The sequence below is a fragment of the Salvelinus fontinalis genome, chromosome 41 (genome assembly GCF_029448725.1).
Source record: "Salvelinus fontinalis isolate EN_2023a chromosome 41, ASM2944872v1, whole genome shotgun sequence".
NCBI classification, from domain to species: Eukaryota; Metazoa; Chordata; class Actinopteri; order Salmoniformes; family Salmonidae; genus Salvelinus; species Salvelinus fontinalis.
Window position 1 is genome coordinate 10,291,399 of NC_074705.1, and position 16,947 is coordinate 10,308,345.

The window sequence follows — 16,947 nt, forward strand, 5'->3', positions numbered from 1 at the left end:
GGCAACAACCCAGCAGCAGGACCGCTACCTCCGCCTTTGTGCCAGGAGGTGCACTGCCAGAGCCCTGCAAAATGACCTCCAGCAGGCCAGGTCGAGAGCATGTATGTAGAACATAGTAAAAAATAAAGAAAAACTCTTGAATGAGTAGGTGTGTCCAAACTTTTGACGGGTACTGTACGTGAATTTGTACAATACAAACTCTTGTTTCCATTTGGAGTAAAGGGTTTTGTTGCAGAACGTTTTGCAACAGACGAAACGTTTTGCAATGGAATCTGACTAATGAATACACCCCAGATCAGTCCTCCCCATTGATGTGAATGCATTGTAGACACAGAAATCGGAATGGGTTACCTTCAGTATAGTATCACCACACAGGACAACATGACTGACGACGCAAAGATGGCAGCACACAGAACTATAAGGCATACTGTATAGTCTCTAGTCCGAGCAGGATGAAAAGGATACAGCAACTACGAAACTAAGAAACTAAGGATACAGCAACTAAGGATACAGCTTGGAGAGCACTAATCCCTCCTGCTCTTGGAGGAGTAAAGCCTATTCTGGTTTGCATTAGCCAGTTGACCAACATGGCCCAGGCAGGGTTGCATTTCATTATGTGCTTGGTCTATTGAGTATATTTGCTCTTTTTTTAAAGAGACAAAAAAATAAGTGAATTTAAGTTGTGTTTAAGTGTTTAACCTATTCAATAAGGTGCTTTGATTACCACCAACATTCAGTTGTGTATTTAGTAGAGGCAAGAATAAAACGTGTTTTGGTTATGTCATTTAGATGTTCACAGAAGCCCCCAGCATATTCTTCCACATTGAGTGGAGCGCAGGTACCCCCAAACTGTTGGGAGTCCAACAGCTATAAAGCTTACTAGCAACGCATTCCAGAGAGCAAGCACTCACGCTTTGCGGTAGAGGAACGTGGTGACGAACAGTTTGCCCAGAGCTGCTGAGGAAGGCGTGCATTGTTGAACTCACTTCTTTAAATACTCTGGGGATGTCTGATATAGACCAGGGGTTTGACACTTTGCATGCTGGTGCTCCGTTGTGTCAACCACGCGTGTCCCAAAACGTTGAACAATACGTTTGTGTGCGTCGCGATTGGTGCGTGAATATTACAGTGGGTCTCCCTTATTTGACGAGTCCATAAAAGCCGTTTCGATGTTGTCTCGTAAGTAGGTTCATGTTGTTGTAGTTTGTATAACTTTTAAACGAGAAGTATTATAAATGTACTTGGCAGTGACATTAAAACATTTAATTTAGAACTAGTGTGCCAAATGCACACACAGTCAAAATCCAGTAATTGCCAGGTGGTCAAGTCTGGTGACAATTTCAAATGAAAACAATTTAAATGTAGTTACTCTTGCTGAGTAAGTCTTGTAGGATACGTCCATGTTTTTATCTGAGAAAAGGAGGATGACTGTTTTACGGTCTGTGATAGACTATATATGCAAAAGTATGTGGACACCCCCTTCAAATTAGTGGAGTTGGCTTTTTCAGGCACACCTGTTGCTGACAGGTGTATAAAATCGAGCAAGCAGCCATGCAATCTCCATAAACAAACATTGGCAGTAGAAGGGCCTTACTGAAGAACTCAGTGACTTTCAACATGGCACCTTCATGGGATGCCACCTTTCCAACAAGTCAGTTCATCACATTTCTGGCCTGCTATTTTTATTATTTTTTTATTTTTAATTTCACCTTTATTTAAACAGGTAGGCTAGTTGAGAACAAGTTCTCATTTACAACTGCGACCTGGCCAAGATAAAGCATAGCAGTGTGAACAGACAACAACACAGAGTTACACATGGAGTAAACAATAAACAAGTCTATAACACAGTAGGAAAAAAAACAAAATGAGTCTATATACATTGTGTGCAAAAGGCATGAGGTAGGCAATAAATAGGCCATAGGAGCGAATAATTACACTTTAGCAGATTAACACTGGAGTGATAAATCATCAGATGATCATGAGCAAGTAGAGATACTGGTGTGCAAAAGAGCAGAAAGTAAATAAATAAAAACAGTAAGGGGATGAGGTAGGTAAATTGGGTGGGCTGTTTACAGATGGACTATGTACAGCTGCAGCGATCGGTTAGCTGCTCAGATAGCAGATGTTTAAAGTTGGTGAGGGAAATAAAAGTCTAGAGCTGCCCTGGTCAACTTTAAGTGCTGTTATTGTGAAGTGGAAACATCTAGGAGCAACAACGGCTCAGCAGTGAAGTGGCAGGCCACAGAAGTTTACAGAATGGGATTGATAAGTCTGTCCTCGGTTGTAACCGAGGAATCTGGGTTTGGCGGATGCCAGGAGATGGCTACTTGCCCCAATGCATAGTTCCAGCTGTAATGTTTGGTGGAGGAGGACTAATGGTCTGGGGCTGTTTTTCATTCCAGTGAAGGGAAAACTAAACGCTACAGCATACAATGATGTTCTAGAAGATGTGCTTCCAACCTTGTGGCAACAGTTTGGGGAAGGCCCTTTCCTGTTTCAGCATGACAATGACCCCGTGCACCAAGCGTTGTCCATACAGAAATGGTTTGTTGAGATCGGTGTGGAAAAACTTGACTGGCCTGCACAGAGCCCTGACCTCAACCCCATCGAACACCTTTGGGATGAATTGGAACGCCGACTGCGAGCCAGGCCTAATCGCCCAACATCAGTGCCCGATCTCACTAATGCTCTTGTAGCTGAATGGAAGCAAGTCCTCGCAGCAATGTTCCAACATCAAGTGGAAAGCCGTTCTCAGAAGAGTGGAGGCTGTTATAGCAGCAAAGGCGGACCAACTCCATATTAATGCCCATGATTTTGTAATGAGATGTTTTATGAGCAGGTGTCCACATGCTTTTGGTCATGCAGTGTAAGTCATGTATTATACTAACACTTTTAGTTGACTGTGACATCAGCTTCTCACAGGATGTCATCTCCTCTCCTTATGTTGACATTGTCCCTCTCTGTTAGGAGATTCAGTCAAGTCTCCCGACTCTGGTCGCGTCTAGACCCCTGGGGAGGCTCCATGGAGGAGAGCCTGCTGGAGAGGGAGCATACTCTAGCAGTGGTTCTACCAGGAGGCCTGGAGAAAATGGCCACGGTGCATGGGAGGTAAGAGGCATACAGACAGAATGTTTTGTTGGAGCCATACGAAATCATACTGTGTATTTGAAATGGATTGACTGAGTACGAAAAAGGTATGAAAATGTATGCAGTGTGTTACAGTGTGTTTTGTAGCCTTAAAGCGAGTTTACCCAGGATTGGATCCACTCTGTGCGTCTGTGGACTACAACTCTCCGTTGGTTTTCGTGGCCTTTTCTCCGCTGGAGATCTGTTGGCGGATTGTCTGACTGACCGACTGACTACAACTTTTTGTACACGGTATTTCATTTGTTTGGGGTGATGTATACTGTGATTTATGTAGTTGTGAGGACATTATTATTTGGTTAGTCTTTGATACGCTTTATAGTTGTGTTGCAAAATAAGTGTTATTTTGAGTGTATGAATATACTGTGTTTACGCTACGGACAAACGTTGCGTGACTAAGGTCACTTGAGTCACTGAACTTGTTTACCGGGCTGGACTCTTTTTATGCCCGAGGTACAGGACATTTCTAAATGAACATAAGTGCATTAATTGTTATATTGTTGTGTGTGATCATTTATGTTGTTAATACAACCACGCAAAATAATGCACTTGTTTGAAGTTCTTTCCAATGTTTTACGGGGTTTATGAGAAGTATATTTCCATCCTTTTACATAAGTCCTTTGTATTGGTGTGACTTGACGGACCAGATGGGACTCATTCCCTCCCAAACTAAAAGGAGAAACCAATGCTTTCTCTGGTAGGCTCAACCTACCTGGCACCCCTAGAAATAACCTCAAGTCAAAACCGTTACAGTACGTGTCAGAGGTAAATACTAACAAAATGCATCTGTACACACTAGCCAATCTCCAACCTAGGTCAGTTTATGTACTGAAGGGATACTGTTTCCTATAGGTCACTGTACGTCTGCTAATCAATTACAAGAAGAACCATAAGGCTGTTGTGAGGGTCAACCCTAGAGTCCCTCTGGAGCAGCTCCTGCCTGCAGTGTGTGTGAGTTTGACCTGGAGTCCACCATTTTACTGAGAGCCAACGACTCTGAAGGACCTTTAAACCTGAGCAGGTCCCTCGATGACTAAGGGAACTATACGCCAGGGACATGGCAGGTGAGATGTTTTTATGTAACTCTGCTTTTGAGTTTTGGTGGCACTGGTAGTGATGACGTACTTGTTTCATACGCAAACTGTGTTTTGGAGACTGTCTACAGTATATTATTTACCCACTGAGTGCATAGTGTCTATATACTGTACATTTTGAAAATGCTAACATGGATGTCTATTTCTAATCCTGAACAGCTGTCAGTCCTGAAGTGGTTATCACACTACCTCCCCCCTAAGGTACAAAACTTAACAAATGTCTGAAAATGCCCCAAAATTTTGGCAATTAACACATTTCATTAGAATACCAGTTCTCGACCATCTGTCGTTGCTATTTCCTTCTCCTTGAAGCACCTGTAGAACCCCCCCCCCCCCCCCCCCCCCCCCACCAAATAAAGAGAAGAAACAGAAGGAGAAAGAGAACAGAGGATTGTTCGGCTTATTCAGGAGAATTAAGAAGAAACCTGAAAGCTACTTTATTTTACTCTCCCACAGCTTAGCTTTACCATCGTACGCAAGCATTGTGTAAGAAATAGATTTTAGACTTTGACTAGATCTGTGAATGCAGTTTTATTTCTCAGCTGTACTAGATTTGAGTGTGTGGTAGGATTTCAGTGTACACTGATAAAGCTTTGTGATATGTGGTCTTCTAAAGGGTCTCTCAGTGAGTGTCCCGACCTCACGTGGTCTGAAAAACCAGCGGGTGGCAAGCATCAGAATGAACTCCCTGGGTGTCCACTCCTCCAACACCCTGCCCATGGACAACACCATGGCCATGAAAAGACGGGCACCCATGCCCCCCATGGCAGGCTCCCAAAGCGCCCCTGCCAACCTCAACGTCCAGCCGTTTAGGGAGTAGGATTTAGGGCTGTGTCTCGATACTCTTTCGTGGTTTTCTTTGCTTGTCTGCTTTGTTAAGCCTTTACGAAACACAGCCCTTATTTTAAGTGTTTCTAAAATCCCCTATTAGAAAAATGAATGGTGGAAAAACGATTGGAACCATTTCCTTGTTTGTCCGCTAGGTTTTTATGGGTATTATTACACAACCACTGTGGGGCTCTATAGGTGAAAGGACAGGGGAGGCTTCCACCATGTTGACTTCACCTGATCTGATTGCCTGACTATGCCCATGCGAGTTTAGTGGTTATAGAGAAAAGGAAGCATGTCAATACTATTGAGTCTCAGCCGTAGACTTTAGACCTAAACTATTGGTTCCAAATCCTTGTTCCCTGACCACAGTGAGAATGTATGGTGGATTTGGAGGATCCTGGGTTAAACCGGTATTTGTTTCTGGTGTTTTCCAGTTGACCTCTAGGAAGAAGAGGATAGCCCCCCCCACCACCTCCCTGTGCCCCCACCACCATCATCCTCCTGTGTTAACACCCACAACGGACCACCCCAGGACACTGAGATCAAAGTTCAGTCATTTTGAATCACTAGTTGACTTGAAATTTGAATGGACTCTCAGGGTTGTAATATTGAGTGAGATCAGGAATTGGCAACTTTGATGGGGGGAAGGGGGGGGGGGGCACAAAAAAACAGAACTTATCATGAGGGGCTGCAGTGGCTCATGGGACTGCATACCTAAATCATACACTTGACCATCCCTGAGTTAGAGGGTGGGCTCATGTAGAATCGTATACTGCATATGGTGTCTCACCTGTCTGCTAGTGGTCAATATGTTAGTGGGCTCTTTCCGTTGACTCCTATTTCCCTGTCTGACGGGTTGTCCTGCTTGACTGTTGGTTCTCCTTGGCAGCGCTGTTCATCTGTAGGCTGTTAATAACAGATTAGGGCTCCATGTCGGCACTACTTCTCAATCCTGGCACCTGAGCAGGATTGTAGACCACTGTTCCAAGCAGTGTCCCTTCTTTCTCCCCTGCAGACGGCGACCGGGAGCTGCGTCCTCCTTTCCTCTTCCTCTGTGCTACTCCTTCTGTTCCACTCTCCTCTTGTCCCCGTGGTGAACGATTCCTGCTCTCCTCCATGTTGGGTTTTGGACTGTCATGTTTATCACTCGGTCGTCTTCTTTATAAGCTCTTATTTATTTAATGTGTTTAATTTGTTAGTGTTTTGTGCTTTTACCGCCTGTGTAACCTTTTGTTTAGTTTCTCTGGGTTTAGATGATAGGTTACTCAGTACAGTAACACATTGCTTTATTTCCTGCAATATCATAACTGTGCCTTCTAAAGAGACTCATCATACAATACACACCTCCGTCTAAATGACGTATATTACTTCACAAGTTCACTTTTGAATGAAACCATGAAGGGATTGGGTTTTATTGTCTCCAACTTGTCTTTTCTGTTTTCTTTGTTTTTCTGCTCCTCAATTTCTACCATTCACCTCTTTCTTTTCAGTCATAGTTTAAACTACATCTGTTGAGGAGAACACGTTGATATTCCTTGTGCAAATGTATTCATTCGATTTTAATGAAGTGCTTTGATTAACTTGTTTTGTCAGAAACTGGGCTGTGTCTGTATTGTGTCTAAAATTAGTTATAACCACCTAAGTATTCATTTCAATCACAATCTAATCTACAATCCTCTTTGCACCCTTATTTCCTATATTGCAATCCTCAGTTACTCAAACCACCAGCCATTTATCTATTCTAGATGAACTTAACAGTTTCTCTGTCTTTACAGGGAATGGACAGTCACTTCACACACTTAAGGAGAAGATGGGAGAGTGTGAGGGGGACCTGGACTCCCCATCCTCATCCCCAAACATCTCCAGCCCTTTGGTTCAGCCTCAGCCTCGAGTGCCCCCCACTCCCCCTTCTACCCCCTTCACTACCTCTCGTCCCTCTAGCAGATTTCTACCCTCCAATCCCTACCACCCCTCTCCTCGCTGCCTTCCCTCCCCTCCCACCCTAGGGGAGATACTAACCCCTTTCCTGCCTTGTCAAACCCGGGCCAACCTCAAGCATCCTTCGTTCCCAACCCCAAGACCCGTCAACTCCACCAATGGAGGCTCACCTGGGTTCTTGACACAGTCGGGTGGAAGTAAGGGACTCAGTCCCCTCTTTACTCCAACTCAAGACCAAGGCCCCTGGTGAGGCTTTGAGGAGTCCTGATATGATGGAGGGGATGACCCCATTTACTGTGGTGACCCTAGGGCAGTCCCTGACGGAGCAGAAAGTCTTGGAGGTGGACCTGACCCAGGCCTTAGACCCAGCACAAACCATTGATGAACCCTCCAATGGTGTTGCTGAACCTGGGTTGGAGCACCACCAGACAAGGAAGAAGACACCGGTATCACTGGAGAGGTTGAGGGATCCACCCCAGAGCCTGATATAGATTATAAACTTTCTCCTCCAGGGTTTCCAGAAGGTTCTACTGACTTGGTCTTCAGTCCTCCAACCGTGTCTAGTCCTAGCGAGCTTTACCAGACCGCACCAAATTCACCAGTGGTAGTCAAGCAGGAGAGTTCAGAGATCGAGGCCCACGAGGAGTCCGAATCACCCACAGACAGTCTAGATTCAGAACTAGAGAAAAGTCTAGAGGTAGAAGTCCCAGAGGAGTCAGATTCACTCTCAGAGATACCCAACCCATACGCAGCTGACCTGTTGGCCCACACCAATGGAATACCTGGAGATGAGGTGACCTCAACTACTACAGAGCAGGGGATTGTTCTGGAAGTCCAGTCTTGTGATAGAGACAGAAGAGGACCGTTTCTGTTTCCCTCCTCCCCCTGCCTCTGTGTGCTATGATAAGGAGGTGGAGGAGACGGAGCCGACACAGTTACGCGTGAGGCCTCCTGGGGGAAGAAATCACCGTCCTCCCTCTTATCCTCCCCCTTCTCTTCCTACGCTGAGTCATACCATCTGTGAATCAGCGGAGGGAGACAATCGGACTGATGCCTCTTCTTCACCCAAACCGAACATGATTCATTTGACTTCACCCAAACCATACGTGCCTGCAGCCCTGGCCAGGAAAACTGCCATCCCCTCCTGCTTTACCCAGACTGTGGCTCTAGCCGTCCGTAAGTCCCAGTCCTCCTGTCCCCGAAGGCCAGCACCAGACTTGCTTTCCTCCCTCTCCGGCTCCTCACGCTCCACTGCTTTACTGCTAACCAATGAGGTGAGTGTTGATTTTGACCTGCACTGACACGGTGATGACATGCAAATTTTGCCATTGTAGCAACTGGATTAGACCCAAAACTGAACCATTGGTTACCCCTATCATACTACGATGTGCTTGCTTCTATACATAAAGTTGCCATTCTTAACTTTCATGATCTCTCTGTGAACCTCACATGTTCCACAAGTGAACTCTTTACACCAGTGGAGGCTGGTGGGAGGAGCCATAGGAGGATGGGCTCATTGGAATGGCTGGGATGGAATAAATGGAACGGTGTCAAACATGGTTTCCATGTGTTGGATTCCATTCCAGACATTCCATTGAGCCTGTCCTCATACAGCTCATCCCACCAGCCTCCACGGCTTTACACAGGAACGAAGGGAAGGGCATATCTTTATATGAGTGTGTACATTCTACAGTGGGATTTTTTTTCTCTCTCTGGAAAGACGCCATTTGTTACATTAAATGGCGACCATATGCCTTTCTAAACAATCCTGGCAGGCTGGTATTCTTCTGAGACACCTTAGTGTGTGTCTGTTATCTTCATGTGTATGTGCAAAATGTGGTATATGGCCCTGTAGAATACCTCTATGGACATGCTCACACTCTGTGTGACCTGGTGGAGGAAGGACCTAATCTAAACTGGAGATATTTGTGTCTCTTGTCCTACAGGGGCCATAATGGCTTCATAGTAAATCTGTGAAATGGAAGTTCCTGTTTAGGGTGAGGCAACTGCAGTGAAGTAGAGCCGGCCACCACATAGTCACATCCAAATGGACCCCACTTAGAGGTCGACTGACAAATTCCAAAGAAGTCCAGGCCACTGTTTTGCACTGGGAGTCAGCACGTTACATAAACAACATTTATCCTAGACTTCATCCAAGAGTTTGATTAGTGTACAGGTCATTTTATGTTCACTGAATATTTGTATAAATGCTACCTGAATTAATTGGAGGCAGTGCTGCCTTTACTTATGTTATTAAGATATTTGACTATTATGCGAAGAAGTATTTATTTGACCTTGGTAGTACAGTATTTATGGGATCTACATTTTTGTACTTGGAGTCTCATTAGTGTTGAAATGTGCCAAAACCGAGATTAAATAATACGTCATCTCTCCTCATTATCTCTTTTTGTTTGTCAAGGACAGAACTCTGAAATAAGATGACTTAAAATGTTACATTTCATTCTGTACATGTCACACCTTTCTGAGTGAATTATTCTCTAGATTATTTTCCAGACATGTATCATTACTATAAGTAAATGATACGCCATAATCAACTAGTGTGTTGCTTTCTTTTGCCACCGGAGGGCAGGAGCACACTTCACAAATATCTCATGTACAGAACCACTGAGTGAGCTGTTTTGTGATCCACACTTGATCAATTATTAGCATTGACATATCCAGATATTAAAGAAGAGCATCAATTATCATTCATCTTCTTTGTCTTTACTGGTTGTACTTTTTTATAATGCATTAGTGTGTTTTATTTCAGGCCTTGTTATCTTGTCCATTATTGAGTTATGGTTGGTATTTCACAAGGATATTCTACAGGGTGCCATGTTTAGAACATTGCAGGAAGATAAGTAATATTAAATGTGAAATAAATAATGTTCTTGCTATGCATTGTTGTACAGAGTGCAACACATTACTGAATAAACTGAGATGTACAGTGTTAAATCTTGTACTGTTGACATACTGTACCCCTGCCCGAAGGCTGCACCGTGTAACAGTGTGCATGGGTGCTGAGTGCATCCACAGTATATTGATTCAGCTCTGGCCTTAGAGACAGCCAGCAAGCAGCCGCTACATACAGTCAGACCTAGCCAGAGCAGATGCAGCCTGTGGTTAAAGCCTCTTACTACCAGACCAGGGCAGAGCGCTGGGATACACTCCTCTCCTCTAGCTTGTGAGGTGACCTCTGACCCTATCGTGTTTCCACGGTGATCCCCCCCCCCGGAGGATGTGTCCTGGCCCTCAAGGGCAGCGGCGATGTCATGTGGCCGTTGTCATGGAGAATGCCATTATCGCCCCTAAGGGAGAGTCACGTCTCGAAGCTAGAGGAGAGACACACACCCACACACTGAAGCTACCTAAAGATATCCAGTACAAGTGACAACTCTGGCATTCTCCTTCTTGTGATGAAAGGTTGCATTTCAACCTGGGCTATGATGTTATACACCATATGACCAAAGTATGTGGACAACTGCTTGTTGGACATCTCATTCCAAACTCATGGGCATTAATATGGCGTTGGCCTCTCCCTTTGCTATAACAGCCTCCACTCTTCTGGGAAGGCTTTGCACTAGATGTTGGAACATTGCTGCGGGGACTTGCTTCAATTCAGCCATGAGCATTAGTGAGATCGGGCACTGATGTTGGACGATTAGGCCTGGCTCGCAGTCGGCGTTCCAATTCATCCCAAAGGTGTTCGATGGGGTTGAGGTCAGGGCTCTGTGCAGGCCAGTCAAGTTCTTCCACACCGATCTCAACAAAACAATTCTGTACAGAACTCGCTTTGCGCACGGGGGCATTGTCATGCAGGAACGGGCTTTCCCCAAACTGTTGCTAGAAAGTTGGAAGCACAGAATCGTGTAGAATGTCATTGTATGCTGTAGCATTAAGATTTCCCTTCACTGGAACTAAGTGGCCTAGCTCAAACCATGAAAAACAGCTCCAGACCATTATTCCTCCTTCACCAAATTTTACAGTTGGCGCTATGCATTCGGGCAGGTAGCGTTCTCCTGGCATCCGCAAAACTCAGATTCGTCTGTCGGACTGCCAGATGGTTAACCGTGATTCAACACTCCAGAGAACGTGTTTCTACTGCTCCAGAGTTCAAGGGCGATGAGCTTTACACCGCTTCAGCCGACGCTTGGCATTGCGATTTTAGGCTTTTGTGCGGCTCCTCCGCCATGGAAACCCATTTCATGATGCTCCCGACGAACAGTTCTTCTGCTGACGTTGCTTCCAGAGGCAGTTTGGAACTAGGTAGTGAGTGTTGCAACCAAGGACAGACGATTTGTTACGCGCTAGCGCTTCAGCACTCTGCGGCCCCGTTCTGTGAGCTTATGTGGCCTACCACTTCGCGGCTGAGCCGTTGTTGCTCCTAGACGCTTCCAATTCACAATAACAGCACTTACAGTTGACCAGGGCAGCTCTAGCAGGGCAGAAATTTGACAAACTGATTTATTGGAAAGGTGGCATCCTATGACGGTGCCACGTTGAAAGTCACTGAGCTCTTCAGTAAGGCCATTCTACTGCCAATGTTTGTTTATGGAGATTGCACGGCTGTGTGCTTGATTTTATACACCTGTCACCAACGGGTGTGGCTGAAGTAGATGATTCCACTACTTTTAAAGGGTGTCCACATACGTTTGTATATATAGTGTATCTTGTCAGATGATTATGCAGATGTTCAAAGCATGAGGGAAACCTTTGAGATTACAACATACTGTAAATGTAGGATCATATTGTGTCCGTCACATTAGAGCTTTAATTAATAAAGCCTTTGATTAAGCAGGGCCTTTTAGATCAAATTAAATCAAGCTTTATTTATACAGCACATTTCAGACATAAATGCAACACTGCACTTCACAGGGAAAACAATTCATAAAAAGCGATGAAAATGAAAACTGAAATAAGAGGATCAAAAAAAGAATAACAAAGACTGAACAACTAAAAAGCACACTTAGGAAAAGCAAAACTTAAAAGATCTCTTTTAAATGATGTCCACAGTTTCAGCCCCCCTCAGGTTCTCTGGCAGGCTATTCCAGAGGTTGGGGACATAACTAAAGGCTGCCTCTCCCTACTTCTTGGTCCTAGGCTTTGGGGACAGAGGACCTGAGGGACTTACTGGGTACATAACTTAAAAGCATGTCTGACATGTATTGGGGTGCACAATTGCTGATTGATTTAAACATCTATGTAATAATGTTAAAATGAATTCTGAAACTCACAGGCAGCCAGTACAGAGACCTTAAACCTGATGTAATGTGTGCTCTACGTCTGGTCTTGGTCAGTACCCGTGCTGCAGCATTCTGTATGTTTTGCAGTTGACCAATGGCTTTCTTGGGTAGACCAGACAGGAGAGCATTGCAGTAGTCAAGCCTGCTTGTAATAAAAGCATGGAAAAAGTTTCTCTGTACCAGCCTGAGAGAGAAACAGCCACACCTTGGAAATATTCCTCAGGTGGTAAAAAGCTATTTTGGTCACATTCCTAATGTGTGTTTTGAAGTTGAGTTCAGAATATAAAATGACACCTAGGTTTTGTACCTGGTACTGCCTGTAAATTAAAATGTGAGCCAAATTCTCTGTAATAATTGGCTCCAATAATAAGTACCTCAGTCTTGTCTTGATTTAGCTGGAGGAAGTTGTGAGCCATCCAAGTATTTAAATCACTAATACAGTCTAAGAATTTATCTGTGGAGCTCAAATACTCTGGTGACACAGAAATGTAAAGTTGCTGTGCGTAGCAGTGAAAATCAATTATGTGCTTTCTGATAACGCTGCCAAGGGGTTACATATACTGTATAAACTGAAGAGTACCAGACCCAAAACCAAACCTTTTGGAACACCACATGTGATATCTTTTGTCTCTGAGTTATGTTCACCAAGAGCGACAAAGATGAAGAGGCTGTTGAGTGTTGATGCGGAGGCCTTACTGTGGGGCGGTAGCGGCAGAGCCAGACACAGCCTGTTTAATGTCAACCTCAGACTGCCTTGAACACCACTACTAGGTCAAGCACCATTGCTGTGTTACCAGTTCACACTTTGATTTGGTTCCTGGTTAAAGAGGGGTCTGGACTTCTTATCATGTCCATCAACATATGAATGTAACAACCTTTTACATTTTCAAATCAAATAAATCATTCATTTTTATGATTATTATGATCTTATTTTCCTTTGCCTCTGCAATTCTCACTGTCAAAAATACAAGGAAAAACCTGGATGGAGTGAAGGAGTCGCTTTGCATCAATGATAGAAATAATCGGTCTTATTTATCGATCTCAAACTCACACCAGAGTGCTCCCTTCACATAGGGAAGAGCAGGAAGCCACTGAAGGTGCTGTAGTTACTCGACTTTTCATCATAGAGCTCCTGATTTACTGGGAGACGCATGTAAACCACATCCCCGGCCTCCAGCTCTAGAGTCAACGCATTAGACAAGAACCTATTATGTCCGTTGTCATTGTTCTGGTGATTGAACATGACACTCTTGTCGTTGTGGTAAATATAGGCACCTATGGACTGTGGACCCTTGAGACCCACGGCAGTGAATCTGATGTAGTAGAGTCCTCTCACTGGTGCTGTGAAGACACCTGCATCAGAGGAGAGTAAAATAAGTTAATAGACTGTCACAGACACTGTTAGCAATGTTGGAATAGTTGGTTGTCTGCATGTTTTTATATGGGATAAAGATGACACAATCACAATGCATGTGTACACCTGTCTGATAGCAGATGTCTAATGTGAACATGATCTGATCCCAGGTCACATTTGAATACAAGGTGAAAAGGGGGTCTTAGTGTGTTCAGTACCTGTATTTGGGTTGTAGGCCTTGCCGATGTTGGTGATGACCCTTCTGTATACTAGTATGGTGATACTATTAAAGGGTCCTACATATCCATTATTAGTCAAACCAGCAGAGAAGGCCACCTTTGGTCTGTCTATGAACACAGAGGAGGGAATTCAAATTCACTGATTAAAGACAAAAACAAACGATGTTAAATGCATAATATGAGCCTGATGAAGACAAAATTCACCTAAAAAAACATGGAAATTAAATCCTGATGAAAGGTTTAAGGGAAAAGCAAAGATGCAATCTGCAACATTTATCATATTACAAACGCATTCGGCAATGAAGAAAAAAATAACACTGCCAACAGCCCAACAGCCATTCCATTAGATTACAAGCATGTGCAATTGCAGCCCTACAGTATATTCACCATGGAGTTTAGCTGCATTCACTCTCCTCAGCTCCTCCACCATCCCCTCGCTGGCATTCAGTCTGGCCTCTAAGGCTACCATTACAAAAAGACAGATTAGTAAACTGAAGCTCAAACTCTCTGTTTTAAGCAGAATGATTTCATATATGTGACTGAACTCAGGAAGGTGAGCTTATGTCCAATTTTCAAGATTGTCTTTCTTTTACATTTTATAAAAGCACAGACTCAGCTTTAAAACGGCATATAATATGATATAATTAAGTTATGCTTCTTGGAAATTTGATAAACCTGTTATTAAATTTTGGAGACAAGTAGGAGGAAAAAAAGACCTTGAATAATTTTCACACTTTCTAGAGGGCTCTTTGTTTACGCCCATTCAGCATCATTCACACCCTCTTAATCCTTCGCCCCACTCATCTTTTTAGGAATTCACATGGAAACGAAAGAGTCAGCATGGCATCGTCCTCCAGGAAATAGTCTCTCTCTATTATCCCCCTCCATTATCTCAAACATGGGATCCTGCCTTTCTCCCTACATAGCTCAGTCCTTTCTCCTTGGCAAAACTAGCGTCATCATTTAACAGATCCCCAACACGTTCGTAATATGAAAGTTCTGAGGAGTAGGAAATGGCAACAAACGCCTACGATCCGGGAATCCGGTCCTTTACCTGTGTTTCCATTCTCACTGTCTGTCACTCTGGCCTCCAGGGCTAAAATGGCATGGGAAACAGCCATTAAAAGTGAGTTCATATGAGAAACACGCATAAATAACTGTCTATAAACAATTTCATAGACAATTTTACAAATATAGTTTTATTCATTACCCTTTCTTTCTAACAAGAAACAACTGATGTTGGTGGACAAATTACATTACCTGCATTCATTCTCTTCAGCTCCTCCACCTCCCTTTCACTGGCACTCAGTCTGGTACCCATGGCTAGAATTATGGGAAAAAAGTAAGTTCATGATCCTCCTCTGAACTGACCTCATTATAACAAATTAATTTATATTACAAAACAGCCCCTCTACCTGTATTCTGTTCTTTCAAGTCCTCTACCTCCCTCTCGATGACACTCAGTCTGGCCCCCATAGCTGGATTTATGGAAACAAAACAATTCTCAAAAACATGTTGATCCTCCACTGAAATTACTTTTAAATGAACCAAATTCCATAAATACTAGCATTCTCACTCTCCAGTCTGGCCTCAGATCCTCTCTGCCATTTTTCTCTCCACCTTCTTTCCATCTTCTTCTCCATGTTCCTCATCTTCTCTCTCTGCTCCAAAATCATGGTTCCCAGGTTATCCACCATGTCTCTAAGCTCTTCTACCTCACCCCAGATATCAGGCGTTGTGATGGTCTGGCCGGTCGTGTGTTTGCTAGTCAACTCTGTATCTTCAGTCCCGTGGCTCTCCACCAAAATCTCTCTATCCCCTCCACTCTCTCCCTGAGCCCATGCCCCAGACCGACAGAACAGCAACACCAGCAGAGCTACAGCACCCCTCATTCTGAAACGACACCTCTTCAGAAATAACGCACCCTGTGAGGCTCACTCCAGGCAGAAAAGTAGTGAAGCACTGCCTGAGAAGTGTTTCACATGTTTCTGACGTGGTGTTTTACAAAATAACCTCAAGGATCCTGCTGAAGAATTCAAGGTAAGCTGACTGCCTTTTAATCTAAGACACTGCAAGGTTGTGGGAGAACCTGTTATTTGGTTGAAGGTTTTTCTTTATCTCCATAAGGTACAGTGTGTTGATGTTTGTGTTTATCTGTTCACATAATACTAATACTGTGACAGATCACACACAGTGAATGAACACATACCGTAGACACACAGATTAACTGATTACACATTCACGAGTAACACAATCACATAATAATGACATTTCTTCTACAGATATGCACACACACACACACACACACACACACACACACACACACACACACACACACACACACACACACACACACACACACACACACACACACACACACACACACACACACACACACACACACACACACACACACACAAACTGTTGCATGCTGTCGAATCAATTGAGCAGCCCACAGAACAACCAGTAATCAGTACTTCCCATTAATTTATTCAGTCATCTGTTCATTCGTTTTTTATCTATATATTCTACCATTAAATGTATAGATTTAGGATTTTTTTCAAGGAGCCTCACAGCAGGTATACATACTGAAATAGTAGGATGATATGCTCATCATAAATAAGCCTATAGGTGTGCTTGCGGTTGGAGTGTGTGTGTGTGTGTGTGTGTGTGTGTGTGTGTGTGTGTGTGTGTGTGTGTGTGCGTGCGCGTGTGTGTGCGTGCGCGTGTGTTTGTGTGTGTGTGTGTGTGTGTGTGTGTGTGTGTGTATGTGTCCACTCGTTTGTACGTGTGTGTGCTCGTGTGTGTGTGTGTTCATGGAGTAGCTTTCGCTAGGATTGAAATAGGCAATCGATGAATAACCCAAAGCGTTGTTCTCCTGGACACACTGACTGACTAGCTGGTGGGGCTGAACAGTACTCGACAGCTCCACCTGGGGACTGACAGCCCCCCCACAGTCCGATAGAGATGCAGGAAAGAGAACGTTAGCAGCGCCTGAGGGGCTGTTGTGTTGGGAAACAAAATGCGGGGGAGACAATATTTGACCTTTGACCTGGACCATGTATTCAGCTGATCTCTTCTACTTTGGAAGAATGGGAAATCAG

General features: G+C 44.0%; 1 protein-coding gene and 1 long non-coding RNA gene across 2 annotated transcripts; one reads left to right on the forward strand and one right to left on the reverse strand.

Moving 5' to 3' along the window:
* Positions 1-2,974: 2,974 nt before the first annotated feature.
* Positions 2,975-9,874, forward strand: LOC129840620 (uncharacterized). The gene is made up of 4 exons (XR_008757224.1): positions 2,975-4,208; positions 4,398-4,439; positions 6,845-8,281; positions 8,954-9,874. It is a non-coding gene; the product is annotated as an uncharacterized LOC129840620 (long non-coding RNA).
* Positions 9,875-11,887: 2,013 nt separating this feature from the next.
* LOC129840520 (heavy metal-binding protein HIP-like) lies at positions 11,888-15,888 on the reverse strand. The gene is made up of 7 exons (XM_055908444.1): positions 15,420-15,888; positions 15,259-15,321; positions 15,104-15,166; positions 14,898-14,939; positions 14,231-14,305; positions 13,823-13,951; positions 11,888-13,603 (listed from the first exon to the last, which is right to left on the reverse strand). Exons 1-7 carry the CDS (start codon positions 15,733-15,735, stop codon positions 13,317-13,319), a joined length of 975 nt encoding a protein of 324 aa, XP_055764419.1. The 5' UTR covers positions 15,736-15,888; the 3' UTR covers positions 11,888-13,316.
* Positions 15,889-16,947: the final 1,059 nt, after the last annotated feature.